General features: G+C 40.7%; 1 protein-coding gene across 2 annotated transcripts in view; it reads right to left on the bottom strand.

Annotated features, from left to right (window-relative positions):
* Lurap1l (leucine rich adaptor protein 1 like) overlaps positions 1-7,774 on the bottom strand; it is a 32,134-nt gene extending 24,360 nt beyond the window's left edge. Inside the window, exons 1-2 of one of the 2 annotated variants that reach the window (XM_090329990.1) lie at positions 7,507-7,774; positions 6,624-7,246 (exon numbers count right to left, since the gene is read on the bottom strand). In XM_090329990.1, the coding sequence (XP_090186116.1) occupies positions 6,624-6,911 (288 nt within the window). In that variant the 5' untranslated portion in view covers positions 6,912-7,246; positions 7,507-7,774. Of the gene's footprint in view, positions 1-6,623 lie in introns of both variants that reach the window. The other variant, XM_090329991.1, reaches the window with a different exon arrangement.
* Positions 7,775-17,686: the final 9,912 nt, after the last annotated feature.

The raw sequence follows: 17,686 nt of genomic DNA, 5'->3' as shown, positions 1-17,686 counted from the left end.
TGAGAGAAATTAATTTTCTTCACCGTTTTGTCCCTAAGCTTTGATTAGTTGACATAAAACCAGTATATGTAGGCAAGTTGAGTTAAATGTCTGTTACTAAAACACTAGAAGAACTAATGAAGTACTAATTACGTTCATTAATGATTACCAAGTGGTAACTATTATGGGTATAATCTTACCATGCAGAATAATTAAGAATAGACACAGCATGGATTAGTGAAAAGATATCAGGGTTATACATACATACAACACATATGCAGGAAAAAACTGAAAACCAGGTGAGAGGACTCATTACAGAATATCAACAAGTTGTTTACTTGGAGGTACTGAGTAGGATGGGAGTTGAGAGCCAGATGAACTGGTGCTTCGATTTTTCTCTTACCTGTACCTGAAAAAGGTTTTCTTCATTTTCACAGTGAGAAAGCATTGATTCAATTGTATCTATTTGAGTGTCAATCTACAAGCCACTGAATAAGGTAGTGTCAACCTTCCCTCCCTTCCAGCCTCTCTTTCTTCCCTTCTTTCTTCTTTCTATAACTATATTAACAGTACACAGGCAAAAGGATAGGAAAAAAAAAAAAAGCACTGCTCAAAATAGGATTTCCTCATTTCCTTGATGTCTTTATTCCTAGTATTAAGTGCTCATTTGCATGGTTCCCAGAATTCGTAATTCCTCCTAAAAGGCGTATTTCCTGTGAGTTATCTACATAATTGTGTCTGTTGGTCTCAATGCTTAGATCTGATCTCCACTATGGCATCAGAAGCCTGCTGACTTCTTGGTTAGTAATCTTTCTCTGACCCAATTACATTCCCATTTTATCTTGTCAGCAATCTTGAGAACTCATCAAGAAAGAGCCCTACTACTTTCTAGTTTCTACCGAAGGGTATTTAAGTGATAAAAATCTTTTCACCTATTTTAAAGCATGCCAAAAGAAAGTGTTAAGTTAATTTAATGAAATTACTAGCTCCCTTTTTAGAGAATGTAAAGTGTTTTGTATTTTTATTAAAAAAGCAAGAAAGTTATTTAAAACAGAGGGAAATGTGGAAAAGATGAACTGGAGAAGCAAAGTGTCAATGAAAATCACACATTATGTTGATTTGTGTTCTATTATTTTCTATGATTATTTCTTGCATAGATGTGTGTTTGTATGTAGCTCTATGTGCTCGTTACAAGACTATTAAAGCAGGAGGTGAGCAATCAGGTGAGGTATTTGACTACCTTAGCTATAAGAAAATATAAGCACTTTGAAATTACTTGAGCTTCACTATTACTGGCTGCTGTACAAATTATTGCAAAAAGATATGGAAATTGGGACACTGTATTTTCCAATCAAGTTTTCACAATGGCACTGCAGAATCTAAAGGGAGGACACCATCTCTACATAGTGCTTGACCGTGCTGCAGCATGCTATATTCCAAACTGTGCTTTGACATTCTGAGTATTCATCTAGAAATGCAGACTGGGCGTAGTCTAGTGATAGAGTGTGTGTGCCTAGCATGCAAGAAGGCCTGGGTTTGATTCCGCAGTACCACATACACAGAAAAATCCAGAAGTGGAGCTGTGGCTCAAGTGGTAGAACACTAGCCTTGACCAAAAAGTGCCCAAGGACAGTGACCAGACCCTGGGTTCAAGTGGCAGGACTGGGGGGGAAAAAGGGAAAAACAAGAAAGAAAAAGGTAAAGAGAAAAGAAAAGCAGACTAAGGGACATGCCTTAGAATCCTTCTAATTTCAAGTACCTGTTCCTTGATGCCTATATTCTTAAGTCCACATACTTGAAGCTTCTTTCAAACTAAATTGATAAAAAAAAAAGAAGTTTTACTTTCCAACTAGTAGTATCATAAAGACGTATAACATAGTACTAAGGCTTTTGGTTAGGGAAAACATTAAAAAAAAAAAAAAAAGAGTACAGAAATCTAAGACCTGAAACGGCTACAGGAAAAGATAAAGATAATAGGAAATAGAGGCATAGAGAGCAATTTTTAAATTGAACTCCAGTTATTCAGGAAGTAAGAGTAGGAACTAATGGATCATATCACATTAAGTAAGAACTAAATGTTCTTTATCACATCTCACATTAAAAAAGCTTTGCCAGCTATTCATCCCTAGAATAGAAATATGTCCCCAAAAATAAGTACTAAAAGATGAAATATTACAATTACTAAATGAGGCAATGAATCAGACAATTCTTAAGAAGTATAAATGATCAATAAATATTCTTCAACACTCTCTATATAAACGAAATGCAAATCAAAAGCCACACAGAAATTCCATCATACCTCAGTCAGAATGGCTATATTAAAAAATAAATAACAACAAACAGAAGTGGGAAAACTTATCTTAATACAGTCCCCATGGAAGTCAGTCTGGAGGTTACTGAAGAAACTAAATATAGAAATACTATATGACCCTGTTATATGTCTCAAGGGCATAGACCTGAAGGAATGTATGTCAGCCTATAACTTGGAGACTGTTGGGGAAAGAAACCACTCTAAAGAGGAAAGAGGCAAAGACATGGGTAATATGAAAGTATACCATATACATATGTGTATAGGACATAATGAAACCTATGTATGAATTTGTAAGGAAGTTTAAGGAAAAAGATCACTCAGCCTGTTGTTTTAAGGAAGCCGTTTGTCTCCGTGACCCCAAGGTCAAAAGCAGGTTGGTTTACAATAGGAATGTGCAGTGACTGTGTAGACTAACAAGTGAATTCATATTTAAAATAATTGCGCTACATACCCAGCTGGTTTGTCCCTTAACACTTCACTAGGTACTAAGATAGCACCGACTTACAAGGGCTGTATTTTATTTTGAAAAAAAAAAAATTACTGGAAAAAAGAAAGCACAGCATATTGAGTTAGACAATATAACTTGAGGTTCAAACCCCACATCTAATTTTTATGATCAATTTCCTTATGTGGATTTCTGTATTTCCTTATTATAATATCAAATCTCCTTATCTCTAACTTCAAAACAAATTCTTATCGTTAGGAAAGTTCATTTCCTCCTGAAAACATCCTTGAAGTAACCTTGAATTGGCCTATCATATCAACTACCAACCTCCAGTTTTCCTTTCTAACATCTTCCCTCCCACATCTTTTATTATCCATTGCTTGTCTGTATTAATGAAGATTTCAGTCCCAAACTCTCTCTCAACCTCTTTCAGTGTGCCTGCTTTACAAGTCATCTCCCAAATCAGTAAGAGCAGTGAGTGTAACATTTACAGGCAAGAATTAAAGAAACTAAGAAAAACCGAGGTGAAATTCTATGTATACGGATTAGGACTAAAGTATTGAGACTGACACCCTGCAGTGTATCCTCTACTGTGCCACCAACAGACACATCCATTCTAATAGGAAAACAAGAGGAGCTTGATTCCTGAGAACCTCTACTAAAGCTTATGTACAGCTAATATGTCCTGGAGTACAAGCCCAAAGCCTGATAATTCCAGGAGATTCACGAGAAAAGCCTGTGAACAATTTTAACATAAACATAAGACATGGGATCTCACAGTGAGCAGTGCTCATCCTTCATGATAAGAGAGAACAGCAAAATGATCAAGATGTTGTAGGCCAACAGCCTCTCCCTAACTTTGCTCTTGGAGAAGCTAAGGAGACCAGGAGAACCGCAGAACTGCATCTGTTCAATGTTTATAACAAAACTGCCAACTCTTTGTAATAACAAATCTGTTACTTTGCAACTATGCTGAAGCCAGGGTTTTGAGCACCCACAGAAATTATGTAAAATGTGTGGAGAAAAATTATCTTGTTGGCAAAGGAACAGATACCTACTTCCAGTCTCCACCTTCTGAACATCCACAGTCAGAAGATTTACTCTGTGGAGATCTTCTTTAGGGTACAAAGTTCATCAAAGAAACGTGTTCTAACATTAAGCCCCACATTGAAACTCACACAGAAGACATAATGAACAGTCAACTGAGAAATACGCCGCTGCTGTCTCTGCCTTTCTTTTTATTTCTCCTTCATGCATGTACCAGTCCTGGGGTTTGAACTGAATGCTTGGGCACTTTTGCTCAAGACTGTCACTGTACCACTTGAGTCACAGCTCCACTCCTGGCTTTGTGGTGGTTAATTGGCAATAAGAGTGTCAGGGATTTTCCTGCTTGGGCTGGCTTCAAACCACAATCTTCAGATATCTGCCTCCTGAGTATCTAAGATTACAGGCATGAGTCTCTGCTTTTAAAAAAAAAATCAGTATACCATAATCATTAGACATGGTTAAAGGGGAAAAAGAAAAGGTATTAAGTCTGAAATTTTCATTAAGAAGAACAGATATTTAAGCTGTCACTGGTGATTTATGCCTGGAATCCTAAGCTACTCAAGAGACTAAAATCTGAGAATCTCAGTTTAGAGCCAACCCAGGCAGACAAATGCAAGAGACTCATCTCCAATTAACCAGCAAAAAACTGGAAGGGGAGGAATGGCTCAACTGGTACAACAGCAGCTGTGAGAGGAAAACAAACACTAGGCCCTGAGTTCAAGTCCAGTGTTGACATACAGAAAAGATACAAAAGCAAATGTTTAGAAAATATTCTTGGCTGAAAAATAACCAGATTTTTTCTTCTTCACCCTGTGCAATTTTTCATCACACTGTATGGATCTGACACAGGTAAGAAATTGCAAATTAGTGAGACTTAAAAGCCTTAACAAACTATGAAACTTTTTCATTTTGTATTTTTAGTTCCCAGTTAATTACTTGGAGACACACACACATCCATACACGGATATATAAACATATATATGGAAATGAAAAATGTATTTAATAAAATCACTTGTAGTACACATATGTATGAATGAATATATGGATATGTATGCACGTATTCATATACAGACACACAAAGAGATGTACGCATATTTACTTTCAACATCTATAATGTTCCTAGTGGTAAGAAAATGATTCCTCAAACCTAAGAATTATATTTCTTAGGTAGACAGGCCTTAAAGATCTAGTGGTAGGATTTTTAGATGACATCCTAGTGTACTAACATGACCTCTGAAAGTTGACCTTTGGCACTAACAGCGTTCCCAAGATTACTTCATGACTGGAATGCATTCTTTCCTCAAGTCTTCCTAGACTCAGAAAGACCAAAATGTGGGATGTTAAGGAAGAGAGTGTGTGTGTGTGTGTGTGTGTGTGTGTGTGTGTGTGTGTGTGTGTGTTGTGCCTGGAATGGGGTTTGAACTCAGAACTCATCATCTTATGCTGCCCCCAGGTTTTTGCTCAAGGTTGATGCTCTACCACTTGACACACAGCTCCACTTCTCGTTTTTTAATAGCTAAGTGGAGATAAGAGTTTCATGGATGTTTCTGCTGAAGCTGGCATTAAACCATGATGTTCAGACCTCAGCCTCCTGAGTCTCTAATGTTACAGGTGTAAGCCATCAGTGCCCAAAGGAAACTTTTTTTTTGATGCAAACACACGGCTGACTGGTTCATTTTTGTACAAGTTCCTCTTCAAGCCCTGAGTGACTGAGGCCTACTATGGAATAGATCCACCACTTTATAAACTGGTAGAAAAGGCTGTTGGTGGTGGTCATTTTCTCCCAAGGATTTAGAGATAATCTACCACCAGCTCAAACACTGTAAACACACACACACACACACACACACACACACACACACACACACACACACACACACACACACACACACACACAGGTCTAAGAGAGGCCAAATGACTGGCCCACGAGCTCAAGGCAAGTCAATAAATGCTTAAGCCTAAATACATCCGGAAAAACAAGTATTCTCAGGTCGGGGCCACCGTTTCCTTGTCCTAGGCAGGGGTCAACGTTTGCAAACTGCAGAGAAAACAATTGCGGGTTGCAGATTGAGGAAGGATAGGAAGTGGCCTTTAGCAAATCCGCGGGCCCGGGTTGGAGTTGGGGGGAGGGCGGGAAATCACCTGCTCGCCAGTATCAAAACAGTGAGACCAGCCATTCACCAGCACATCAAGGGCGGGTGGGCCATTGTTTCCAGAACCAGCTGTGAGGACTCCGCGCAGCAGTGGCCTTGGAACGGCTGCAGCTGCTGCGTCCCGGGGGAGGGAGGAGGAGCGGCCTGGGCGGCCGAGCCGGCGAGGCTGGAGGGCGGCTTCGGAAGCCGGACCCCGCCGCGCCACCTCCCGGCAAGCCAGGAAGCTTTCCGGCCGCCAAGGCACGGATCTGAGCCTCGCTGCGAACCCGTGGAAAGTGTAAATGGCTCGCTGCAGGCTCCAGACCCGGGCGGTCTCTCTACAAAACCTTCCGGAAGGCTGACCCCACTCCCACCCCTCGCACCCGGGGAGACTGCGGCTAGGCGCAGCCCCGACCCGCGCTCCTTCGGCCGCCCAGCGGACGACCGCAGCCAGCTCAGCCGGAGCAAAGTCCGCGGTCAATAAGGCCGGCCCGGCGGCGCGCCCCTCCCCGGGCCGGGCCCTCCAGCACCCGCGGCGCGCCCCAGCTCCCAGTCCGCCTTTCCCACGCGCCCAGCGCCCCGCCCCGAGGTCCTGGTCCTCCCCCCCGCCCCCACTCACCTCCGACCGGGTCCTCCGATCGCCCCCTATTTCAGCCCGATCCCCGGAATCCCCGGCCCTCACCCCGGCGGGTCAGAACCTCGCACTCACCATCTCTTGGCGGAGGAGCTGAAGCTTAGTTTCCAGTCTCTCCAGGGTGCCGGAGTGGCCACGTCGTAGGGATCCAGGGGTTGGGGAGGACGAAGAGGAGGAGGAGGAGGAAGGGGGGAAGCTGCAGTTGCTACTGCTCTCGCTACTGCCGCCGTCCCCGCGGGGATCCCGGCCCCTCTCGCCGGGAACCGGCTCCTCCCCACGGAGGGAGCGCGCCAGGCTCTCGGGGACTTTGCGCCCCAGCTTCAGTTCGATGTCTCTGAGGTCCGGCAGCGGGCCGTCTTCCATGACTTTTTTTCTTTTTACCCCCCCACCTCCAAGATCGGTGATAAGGATAATCAATGTCGCCAAAGACCGGCAGCCCAGGCCTCGAGGGAGGGCCGTGAGGTCATCAGACGCCCGGGGCTCCCCCTCCCCGGTGTCTTCTCCGCCGCGCACCCCGGGCGCCGTCCGCCCCAGGGCCGCTCACGCCGCGTCCGGGCCCCCGGGATCCGCGCGGGCGGGCGGTGGGTCTCGGCCTCGGCGACTCGGTCTTGTCCGTCTCTCGTTCTCTCTCTCCAACACTTGTCTGTCTACCACGACCCAGGTCGCTTCATTCTCCTCCTCCTTTTCCGCCCGTGCCACTGCAAAGTTGAGTGGATTGATGTTGCCAGGAGGATGGAAGCAGGGGAGGGGAGGTGGAAAGGCAAGTATTTCTACACCCAAAGAAAGAGCGGGGGCGGGAGGGGGATCAAACCTGTCCTGGGGTGTTACATAGGAAGGGGGAGAATCGAATCGTATTTAAAATTGGCCACGCACATCCCTGAGCCCCTTTCCCTTCACCATCTGGTAAGGTGCGTCACACATACACATACACAACACGCACACACACACACAGCGGTACCCCACTCTCGGGTCGTTTCAGTTTCCAGGCTTAGGTGGGTCTCCCCGCGTTCAGGATATCCTGGGTTGTCACCAATCATCTCTGGTGAGTGGAAGAGGAGCCTGGTTGACCGGTTGAGTCTGGAGGCCTCATGGACCCATCAAAAAATAATTTAAAAAATAATAATTAGTAATAATAAGAGAGAGATGGTGAGCTTGGCCAAAGTTTAACCGCTTCTTGGGTGGGGGCAGAATAAACACCCTTCTTCTCATTGATCCGAGTCATTGTGTGCGTCTGAGCCTCGGAAACTTTAAACTCCACTGGCAGGTGGACCCAACCAGGGCCAACCCCTCTACCGTATGTCGCCGACAAGAAGAGCAACAGGAATCTCCCCGCCCCTGAAGATGGTTAGCAGAGTTCCAACATCCTGGGAAGGTATCAGGTTGTTTTTTGTTTTTTGTTGTTGTTGTTTAGTTTTTCCAGGAGAAATACCATGCCAGGTAGTTAGAACATTTACGAAGATGAAGGAGAAGGAGGAGGAGGAAGTAGAACTAAATTTTCTTCCTATCTCTCCCCATCTTTTCTAAAAACACTTAGATTTAGAAACCTTTCCTAATAAGTTTTTTTTTTTAAATAAGAGGCATGAAGAGATTCAGCCACAAGCTGAACAAAAATGTGCAATGAATCATAATTGTCAGAGAAACCTGAGTATGTCATTGGATGCTGAAGTCAAACCCCAGAATAACTACAGAGGACTTATAGGCATAGCTGTAGAATTTTAGGGGGTGGAAGGGGCAGTTGCTGAGATACTTCTGTTTTAAATATGAAAGAAGGAAATACAGAGTATAATTTGTGAACAGGTTACCCGCCTTAACCGTTTATCTATAAATTTTCATCTATTTAGCAGAAACTATCTAGTTGTGCAAATTTTTAATTGGTGATGCTTTTAACATGTAAGTTACTACACACACTACATAGAGAAAGGATTGATTCCACACAGGGTTTGCATTGATGATCTTCAAGGAAAGGACACTTTTTTTTTTTTTTTTTTTTTGCCAGTCCTGGGCTTGAGCTCAGGGCCTGAGCACTGTCCTCGGGCTTTCTCAAGGCTAGAGCTCTACCACTTGAGCCTCAGCACCACTTCCGGCTTTTTTGTATGTATGTGGTACCAAGGAATCGAACCGGGTCTTCGTTCATGCTAGGCAAGCACTTTAACCACTAGGCCAAACTCCCGGCCCCAAGGACACTATTTTCAACCCAGTAAACTACAATTTTCTGATTTAATTGCAGTATTTCAGAGGCCTAGCCCCTGTGTTACAGGAGTTGGGACACAAATAAGTATTTTATGTTCTTGGTCCTCCTGGACTCATAACCAAGGCCATGAATCAGGTAGATGCATCCCGGAATAAGTTTTAATCGTAGCCTCATCTAGGGAACCATCTAAAGAGAGAAAACATGGACTTTCTGAATGAGATGGTCCACGTCAGGCAGAAAGTTGAATATAATCTCTGTCCACAAGCCAGTAATTTGCATGTTACTTTTTCTTTTTACTCTTAAAAAGAAAAGACGAACATAGTCATATGGTGGGTGGCCCAATTCAAGGTTAGAACCATCATTTATGGGAATCAAAGGAAAACAAAATTAAAACTCAACTTACTGATAAAACTACAAGTTTATCCTAAATCTGGAGAACCAGAAGATCCTGGCATAAGAATTGAACCATGACATGTAATTATGAGAGGCTTGTGTTTCAGTGAGAAACAGCTTCCATTATAAACCCTTTACAAAGTTCAGTGTAGGCTGGTCAGAATAGTGGCTTTCACATACAAATCTAGCTTGAGCTTGGTCAATAAAAACTCATGTTTATTGTTTAAATTACCATCATTGTAACTATAAAAATGGGACACATTTACTATGAGTCACAGAGGATAAAGTTAGTACTTGATACTAAAGATAAGTCCAGATATTTTTCTTTCTTTTTTTTTTCTTGTATAGTGGTTTGAACTCAGTGTGTCTGTTAAGCAGACAGGTGCTCTACCATATGAAACATGTCCCCGTTCCTTTTTAGATGTTTTGTTTTGCTTTGTTTTAACCAAAAAGAGCCAACTATTTCTACTCTTAGAAAGATATCCTTCAACTTAACTACTGCCCTCTGTGGCTGGGAACTGGTGAACCACCCCTCCTCCCATGGCTTGTTTTTTAAAGAAGTATGCAGAAAAGGGGGGGATAAAACCCCAAAACTTTTATAATAAAATATATGGCATATATGCATATTCTGTCTAGAAATACATAACAAATATATTTCTTTATGACAGTTTACTTTAAAATAGGGCATTAGCCATCTTAGCCAATTGTTAGAAGCTATTAGAGTCATACAATTTTAATAATTTGTGCTAACCTTAACATTACTGCTTTGTGCAGTCTGATCTGGTACTTCCTTGAGTAAGACGTTACTTGTCCAAAGTATTTGAGAAATAAAGATCTTTTTTTTCATATATTTTTATCACTTTATCTTTAGTTCTTTTTTTTACAATAACAATTTTTATTGTAATTAATAAAAGGGTTACATGATATTTGCCATATAGAAGGTGCATTAATTCACATACATTGATACCCTTTCACATGTCTTGGTACCCTTTACCCTCTCCCCTACTGCCCCCCCCATCTTTAGTTCTTAAGTATTGTTTTTGACAGTTGTCAAGATGCATCTGTGAGAAAGTTATACACGCAGTTTTACCAGTTTGTGGATTGCTGTTCTCCTGCAGTGTTAATTAATCGAGCGTTTCAGTTTGGGGAATTCTTTGACAGTAATCAGTGGATGGGTACTTGGGATCCAGATAGGAGCTTGGGGTAGAGACCTGCAAGAAGTGAGAAGAGGACAGAAGAAAGACAGATCAAGACCAAGATCAAGAGGGAAGGGTCTGTGGTTCTCAGTCTTAGCTGCATTCACTTCCTATGCTTCTCTGAGTTATCCATCTTCAGAACTCAGGCTGTTTCAGCAGGACAATAAAGAGTAAAACTGTAAAAATATTCATTTCTTATGTTTGTAATGCACTAGTTTACATTTTACTATATGCTCTATTAGGCTGCTAAAGGATGACTTAAACAAGCCTTTTCTTTCTTTCCTTCCTTCCTTCCTTCCTTCCTTCCTTCCTTCCTTCCTTCCTTCCTTCCTTCCTTCCTTCCTTCCTTCTTAGAATGCACAGGGGTTCTAAGAATGAATGTTAAACTATAGAGAACATGAAGAGGCTGGGTTTCTTCTCCACTCAGCTTGTGCTCACAGAAAATGAAAAGGAGCTTCTTATTAGAAAAACCCCAGTAGTTAATTAAATAGGAACGTTATTGGACGCAGATGACACGTTTTCAAAGAATGCCTCAGTCACAACAAACTGAGGTGATGCATGCTTCATACATTCCACACACAGCACCACCCAGTTGGAACTCCAGATCTTACAACAAAAGTAGACACAGCAAGACCTGTAGAGTGTGGGTAACACCACTCCTTAATTTGCTGCCAGCATTGTGGTCAGAAGAAGAAAGGCCTTCCCATTCTCTGGCACTGACTAGAAGTCTGAAGCATTTCCAATATCTACTGGCATGGAGTTCAAGGCCTAGGGCAGAATTTCTAACCTGAGATTCCACTCCCTGCTGAGGAAAAGAATATCAAGAAGCCACCAGTCTCCAATTATCTTTAAGAGTATTGGGAGGTCACTATTTTATGGGTTTCGGTTTCCTTGGATCATTGTTTTAAATGTGTAGAGCTGCTGCTTCTATAAATATTTTTGTTCAGCTTATAGGCATAATACAGAAGACGTCATAACAAAGCTAAAGCATGTTGACCTTTCCCATACGTGGCAGAATTACATATCAACTAAAGCTACTAAAGTTTTATCTGGCCCATTTATAGAGTCATTTGATTCACCTATAATTTTGTAGTTAGCTTGGGCCTGTGTTGCATAGTGAAATCATCTATTTTATTACCAACTTGAGCAAATTGTGTTTATGTCATACCTAGTCCTGTCAATTGATCCGTCTACCTACAATCATCTATCTCTGCTATCTTTTTTAAATTTTATTTTATTTTATTATAAGAATGTCTATCTGGTTTTTATAGATCCAAAATGTCTCATCTATAAAAAGCAAAGACCCTTTAAACAGTGTTTGCATAGGAATTTAATTAATATTTATAATCAGAGCTAACCACTTCCCTGAGAGATTTAGCAGACGATACTAAGGATACTAAGATGTAGGTCAGCTGCATCTAAGTCTCCCTTATCCCCCTTCACAATCCCAGTCAAATCTCTTCCTTCGTTATTTGTAATAATGCACTTTACTTTCTTGTTCTTCCTTTCCTCAGGCTCAGACTCCTAACGAAAGATTCTGAAAGGCCAGAGAAAAGGTGTCTCCAGCTACTCTTGGTTTGTTTTATTGTAGCCATTATAGCTTGGCTTACAGAACCATAAATTCTTTCAGTGTTGCATTGATGTGGGTTTACAACTAGTTCTCTGAAAATATAAAGACAATTTTCATGATGTAAATACGCCATGGCCTGATATCAAGCTGCCAGTGAGAGTTGGCAAATGATAGCCAGTACCAAAGCATTATGTACTGTTACTGCCATGCAGACAAAATTGTTATAACTGTGCTATTAATAAATAAATAAAAATGTTAATTAAATAAACATAGTCCATGACATACAGTGGTAAAATATAGTCTGATAATTCAGAAGTGATGACATAGTTTGATTTATTACCTTTGTTTTAGCCTAGCTAATTTAAAGCTTGTGTCATACAATTGTTTTTTCTAGTTCCATAATTTTATTCATGAGCTATTCATTATCTGTTATGCTCCTAGTGTTTAATTCAGTTTCTTATCTTAGTTTTGCCCGGCCTAAGCTCAGGTACATCCTTATCAATAATTATTGACTCGTTTATTTATTTTTTATTCCTTCAATTATATATTATTTATTGTTATGATTTTTTCATATATTTTTATTGTAATTAATAGAAGGGTTACATTATATTCACCAGGTAGAAGGTGCATTACTTCACATACATTGATACCCTTTCTCATGTCTTGGTCCTCATTTCCCTTCCCCTCACCCCCACCCCTCATCTGTTTTCTCCCCTTCCCTATCCAATTTCAAATAACCAAATACGCATTTGTCCAATATAGTGTGATATAATTTTTAAAAATAATGGTTGTAGGGCCAGGAGGTTGGCCTAGTGGTTGCGTGCTTGCCTAGCATGCACAAAGACCCAGGTTCAATTCCTTGGTACCACATACATGGGAAAAAAGCTGGAAATGGTGCTGAGGCTCAAGTGGTAGAGCTCTAGCCTTGAGAAAAAGTCCAAGGACAGTGCTCCGGCCCTAAGCTCAAGCCCAGGACTGGCAAAAATAATAATAATAATAATAATAATAATAATAATAATGGTTGTACCTAGCAATAGGCTTGCAAAATTCCTAAATATTTAACAAGTAGCTCCAGCAAACCAATGTGGACTGCAGCCATACACCTGTGTTTCATATCATCATCAGAAGGTGTTCTACACTGGTTAAGAAAGGAATGAAACCTCTACCATGGAAAATTAGCATCATCTTATAGCTCAGGGCTGGGCAAGGCCATAATCTGAGAACTGAATCCCAAAGTCAGAAAGCCAAAAGACTAAGGAACTAAGACTAAGCAACACACACTAAGTCATGTGCATTTCTTAGCAACATATCATAAACTAAGTATGAGTAGATTAAAATAACAAGGCTTTATTATTTTACAATTCTGTAAGCTAGAAGTCCAAAATCAAGGTGTTAGCCCTGGCCAGGAAAGACCATTCCTTGCCTCTTCCCGCTTCTGGCAGATGAAAATGTTCCTTGGCTTGTGGCAGCCTAACAAGTCACTGTGTCTATCTTCAGAGAGCTGCCTTCAATTCTGGGTCTGGGTCTAAGTTTGTCTATAGTTATAAGGATACCATATGGGATCATGACCTATCATCCTGCTTACTTTCATTTGGCAAGTTATACCTTTGTTCCCAAGCAAGAGCATATTCTGAGGTGGCCTAAGATGGCAGTCAGGAGGCTTTAATTTATGGCCTATGCACTGAGCTTCTTTTGTTCAACCACTTGAGCCATAGCACCACTTCTGGCCTTTTCTAAATTTGTTGGAGGTAAGACTCATAAACTTCCCTGCCCTGACTGTCTTCAAACCACAGTCCTCAGCTCTTAGCCTCCTGAATAGCTAAGGTTATAGGCATAAGGCATTATTACTTAGCTCATGTCAACACAATTCAACCCATTACACTATAGAACAGTGTTGGATCTTGGATATAGAGTTTACGTGGGAGGCTGTGAACCATATACAACAACTGGAATCATCTCTTCTTTCATTCTGTTTTTATTTGATATAGATATGGCCTTGAAAGATTAAATCTATGGTGAATGATAAATAACAACATTTTTCCTAGTTTTCCAGAAAAAAATGTAGTTTGAATGAGGTTTATTTACCTTATTATTTACAATTGCCAGTGAGTTGGATAATAGAGTGTATTAACCTTTCTTTAACTTTCATTTTGCAAGTCCTAGGGCTTGAACTCAGGGACTGAGCAATGTCCATGGGCTTTCTCAAGGCTAGCACTCCACCACTTGAGCCACAGCTCCACTTCTGGATTTTTCTGCTTATGTGGTACCAAGGAATCGAACCCAGTAATTTATGCATGCTAGGTAGGCACTCTACCATTAGGCCATGCTCCTGTTACTTTCTTTAATTTTTTTAAAATGTGCTTTCACAGCTGAGAAAAATCAATTGCAGATATAGCCTTCTCTTACAATCCAGTGATTTTATAAATATAAATATTCATTTAATTTACTTTTGTTCTCTTTCACAGTATATAATACAAACATTGAAAATTCCAAGGAAATAATACCCATGTTTATGTATTAGTTTAAAATTTACCCTGTGCATTTAGTACAAAACATGTTTGACAGACTTTACTAAAAACCTTGATTTTTTTTTTTTTTTTTTTTTTTTGCCAGTCCTGGGCTTGAGCTCAGGGCCTGAGCAATGTCCTTGGACTTTCTCAAGGCTAGAGCTCTACCACTTGAGCCTCAGCACCACTTCCGGCTTTTTTCTATGTATGTGGTACCAAGGAATCGAACCCGGGTCTTCATGCATGCTAGGCAAGCACTTTAACCACTAGGCCAAACTCCCGGCCCAAACCTTGATTTTTTTAAAGATTTTATCAGCACTGATTTTTACATAATACTTCAAATGTCATGTGTAACAAACAAGTATTCAAGAAGGGAATCCCTATATGCAATCACTGGCACTTAGATTTTAGAACATAATTAAAATTAAGCTGGGGGTTGTATGTCATAGATACATATTAATCTATATAATAAAACATTATGTCTATAGAGTTTCTCATCATAGATTTTTATATCTATGTAGTTATGTTTATATCTCCAAGACCATGTCCGTTACCTTGGGTACCCAAATTCTGAGTCATCGTTCTTGTAATGTTTGGATCTAACATCCACATATTAAAGAGACTTTGTTCATCCAATTCTCAGTGAATGTCATAATTTTATCTTGTCTGTTGACTATGTAGAATATATATATATATATATATCACATTTTTTGTAGCCATTCATCTGTAGTGGGGCATCTGGGTTATTTCCATTGCTTGGTTATTGTGAATAGTGCAGAGATGAACATGACTAAAACCTTGATTTTTAAAATATCACAGCAATGTGAGGAGCATGGCCTAGTGGTAATAGTGCTTGCCTAGCATGCATGAATTACTGGGTTCGATTCCTCGGTACCACATACACAGAAAAAGCCAGAAGTGGAGCTCTGGCTCCCCCTGAGCTGTAGCTCAAGTGATAGAATGCTAGCCATGAGAACTCCCTAGGAGAGTGCTCAGGCCCTGAGTTCAAGCCCCAGGATTGGCAAAATAAAATAAAATACCATAGCAGAGCAGTTGGAATTACCTTACAGTGGCAAATGCTTCCTTAAGGCTGGTGTCCTGAAAGCGTAGCATGAGCTGTGAGATCTTGCTACAGTTTCCACCTGTGCCATAAACTTCCTCCCATGCCTTTGCTTCCTGATCAACTTCCCTTTTGACAGTGTCCTGTGAATGTCTCAATTGATGCCTATTTTTGAGATTTCTAGTCTCTCCTTATCTTGGGGTCAATAGGCTTAGAAAGACAATTACCTATCATAAGCCTTGGGGAAAAGAAAATAAAGGGCCAGGAGCTTAGCCTAGTGGTAGAGTGCTTGCCTAGCAGGCATGAGGATCTGGGTTCAATTCCTCAGTACCACATAGATAAAAAAAAAAAAAAAAAAAGCCAAAAGTGGTGCTGTGGCTCAGGTGGTAGAGCTCTAGCCTTGAGAAGGCCCAAGGACAGTGCCCAGGCCCTGAGTTCAAGGCCCAGGACTGGCAAAAGCACTGTCCTTGGGCCTTCTCAAGGCTAGAGCTCTACCACTTGAGCCTCAGCCCCACTTCTGGCTTTTTTCTATGTATGTGGTACCGTGGAATCAAACCTGGGTCTTCGTACATGCTAGGCAAACACTCAACCACTAGGCAAAACTCCTGGCCCCATTTTTGAATCTAAACAATAATACTATGCAAACGCACACACACAAAGTACCTGGTGTTATTGAGGAATCAAAAAAAAAAAAAGTGAGTGTAAACTCGCTCAACCACAATGGAAAGCAGAATGGCCATTCCTCAAAAGACTAAACATAAAGCTCCCCTATCACCCAGCAATCCACTCCTTGGCATTTACCCACTCGTTCAGAAACAAGGACATACTAAAGCCACTAGCACAATGATGTTCATTGCAGCACTATTTACCATAGCAAAGATATAGAACCAACCCAGATGTCCCTCAGTTGATGAGTGAATCAACAAGATGTGGTATTTATACACAATGGAATTCTATGCTGCCATCAGAAAGAATGACATTCCCCCATTTGTAAGGAAATGGAAAGACTTAGAAAAAATCATATTAAGTGAAGTAAGCCAGACTCAAAGGAACATAGGCTCAATTTGTCATAATTAGTAGAAACCTTGGACTCTCCTGGAAGAGGTTTACAATAGGGCAAAACCTAGATACACAAGGCCATATAGGATGAGGCTAAATGAAAGAACCTCCAAGATATGGAAACAAGAGCCATATAATGTGTGATTGTTGTTCTTAATGTACTATGTTATTTCTCATCTCTTTTGCTCTCCTTTGGTTATCTCATATTGTTATAGCATTTTACCTTGTTATCTGATATATTGTATATATGTTTGTTTATTTGAAATAGGATCGGGAAGTGGGGAGCAAGATCGGGAGGGCAATGGGGACAAAAACATGAGAAAACATGAGAAGGGGTATCAATGTTTGTGAAGTAATGCACCTTCTATCTGGTCAATATAATATAACCCTTCTATTAATTACAATAAAAATATATTTAAAAAAACAAGTATTTTCCAAATTAGAATTGCAGATAGTAGTCTTATGAATTAAGGGAATCAGTCCCTTAATTAGCCTTCTTAAGCTATTAGCTAATCTTTTGTGTGTCCAGTGTGAGTGTGTGTGTATATGTGTGTGTGGGGGGGGAGATTTCATTTAAAATGTAGGTGTGATTCAATGAAAATAGTTTTGTTGCCATAATAAGACATACTGAGTACATGCATCTCATATAAAAGATAAGTACTGTAATTATAGCCTCAAAATATTAAAACAGATAACTACTGGTCATTATATCCATTTGATGAATCAGCAAGTCTTTTTTTGTTTTTTTGAAATAGGGAAACACCTTCATTCAAAGCAGTACAAATCACTATGATCACATCAGAGAGACAAAAATGGTACAGGAGGGCTACTGTGCATGGAGCACTCTGTTAGGACAAATGTTGACAGCTTTTTGATTATCGGGATTTAATCGTCCTAATAATCTAAAGGAGCAAATGTTATTAGCACCCCTATGTTTAGATAGTCTGAAGCTCCAAGAAGTAAATCACTTGCCCAGCATTACAGCTATCAGGTAAGGAGACTGGAATTCCTCCCAAATTGTATTTACTCTCAACCCATCTTTCAGAACTACTGAGAGTTTCTATTGTATGCATTTTTGCTAGGCAAGCATTCTGTTACTGACCTATACCCTCAATCCTGATGTGTGTGTGTGTGTGTGTGTGTGTGTGTGTGTGTGTGTGTG

Source organism: Megascapheus bottae, chromosome 3 (assembly GCF_031878675.1).
Source record: "Megascapheus bottae isolate mThoBot1 chromosome 3, mThoBot2.hap1, whole genome shotgun sequence".
NCBI lineage: Eukaryota > Metazoa > Chordata > Mammalia > Rodentia > Geomyidae > Megascapheus > Megascapheus bottae.
This window is presented reverse-complemented; position numbering and strand designations above follow the sequence as displayed.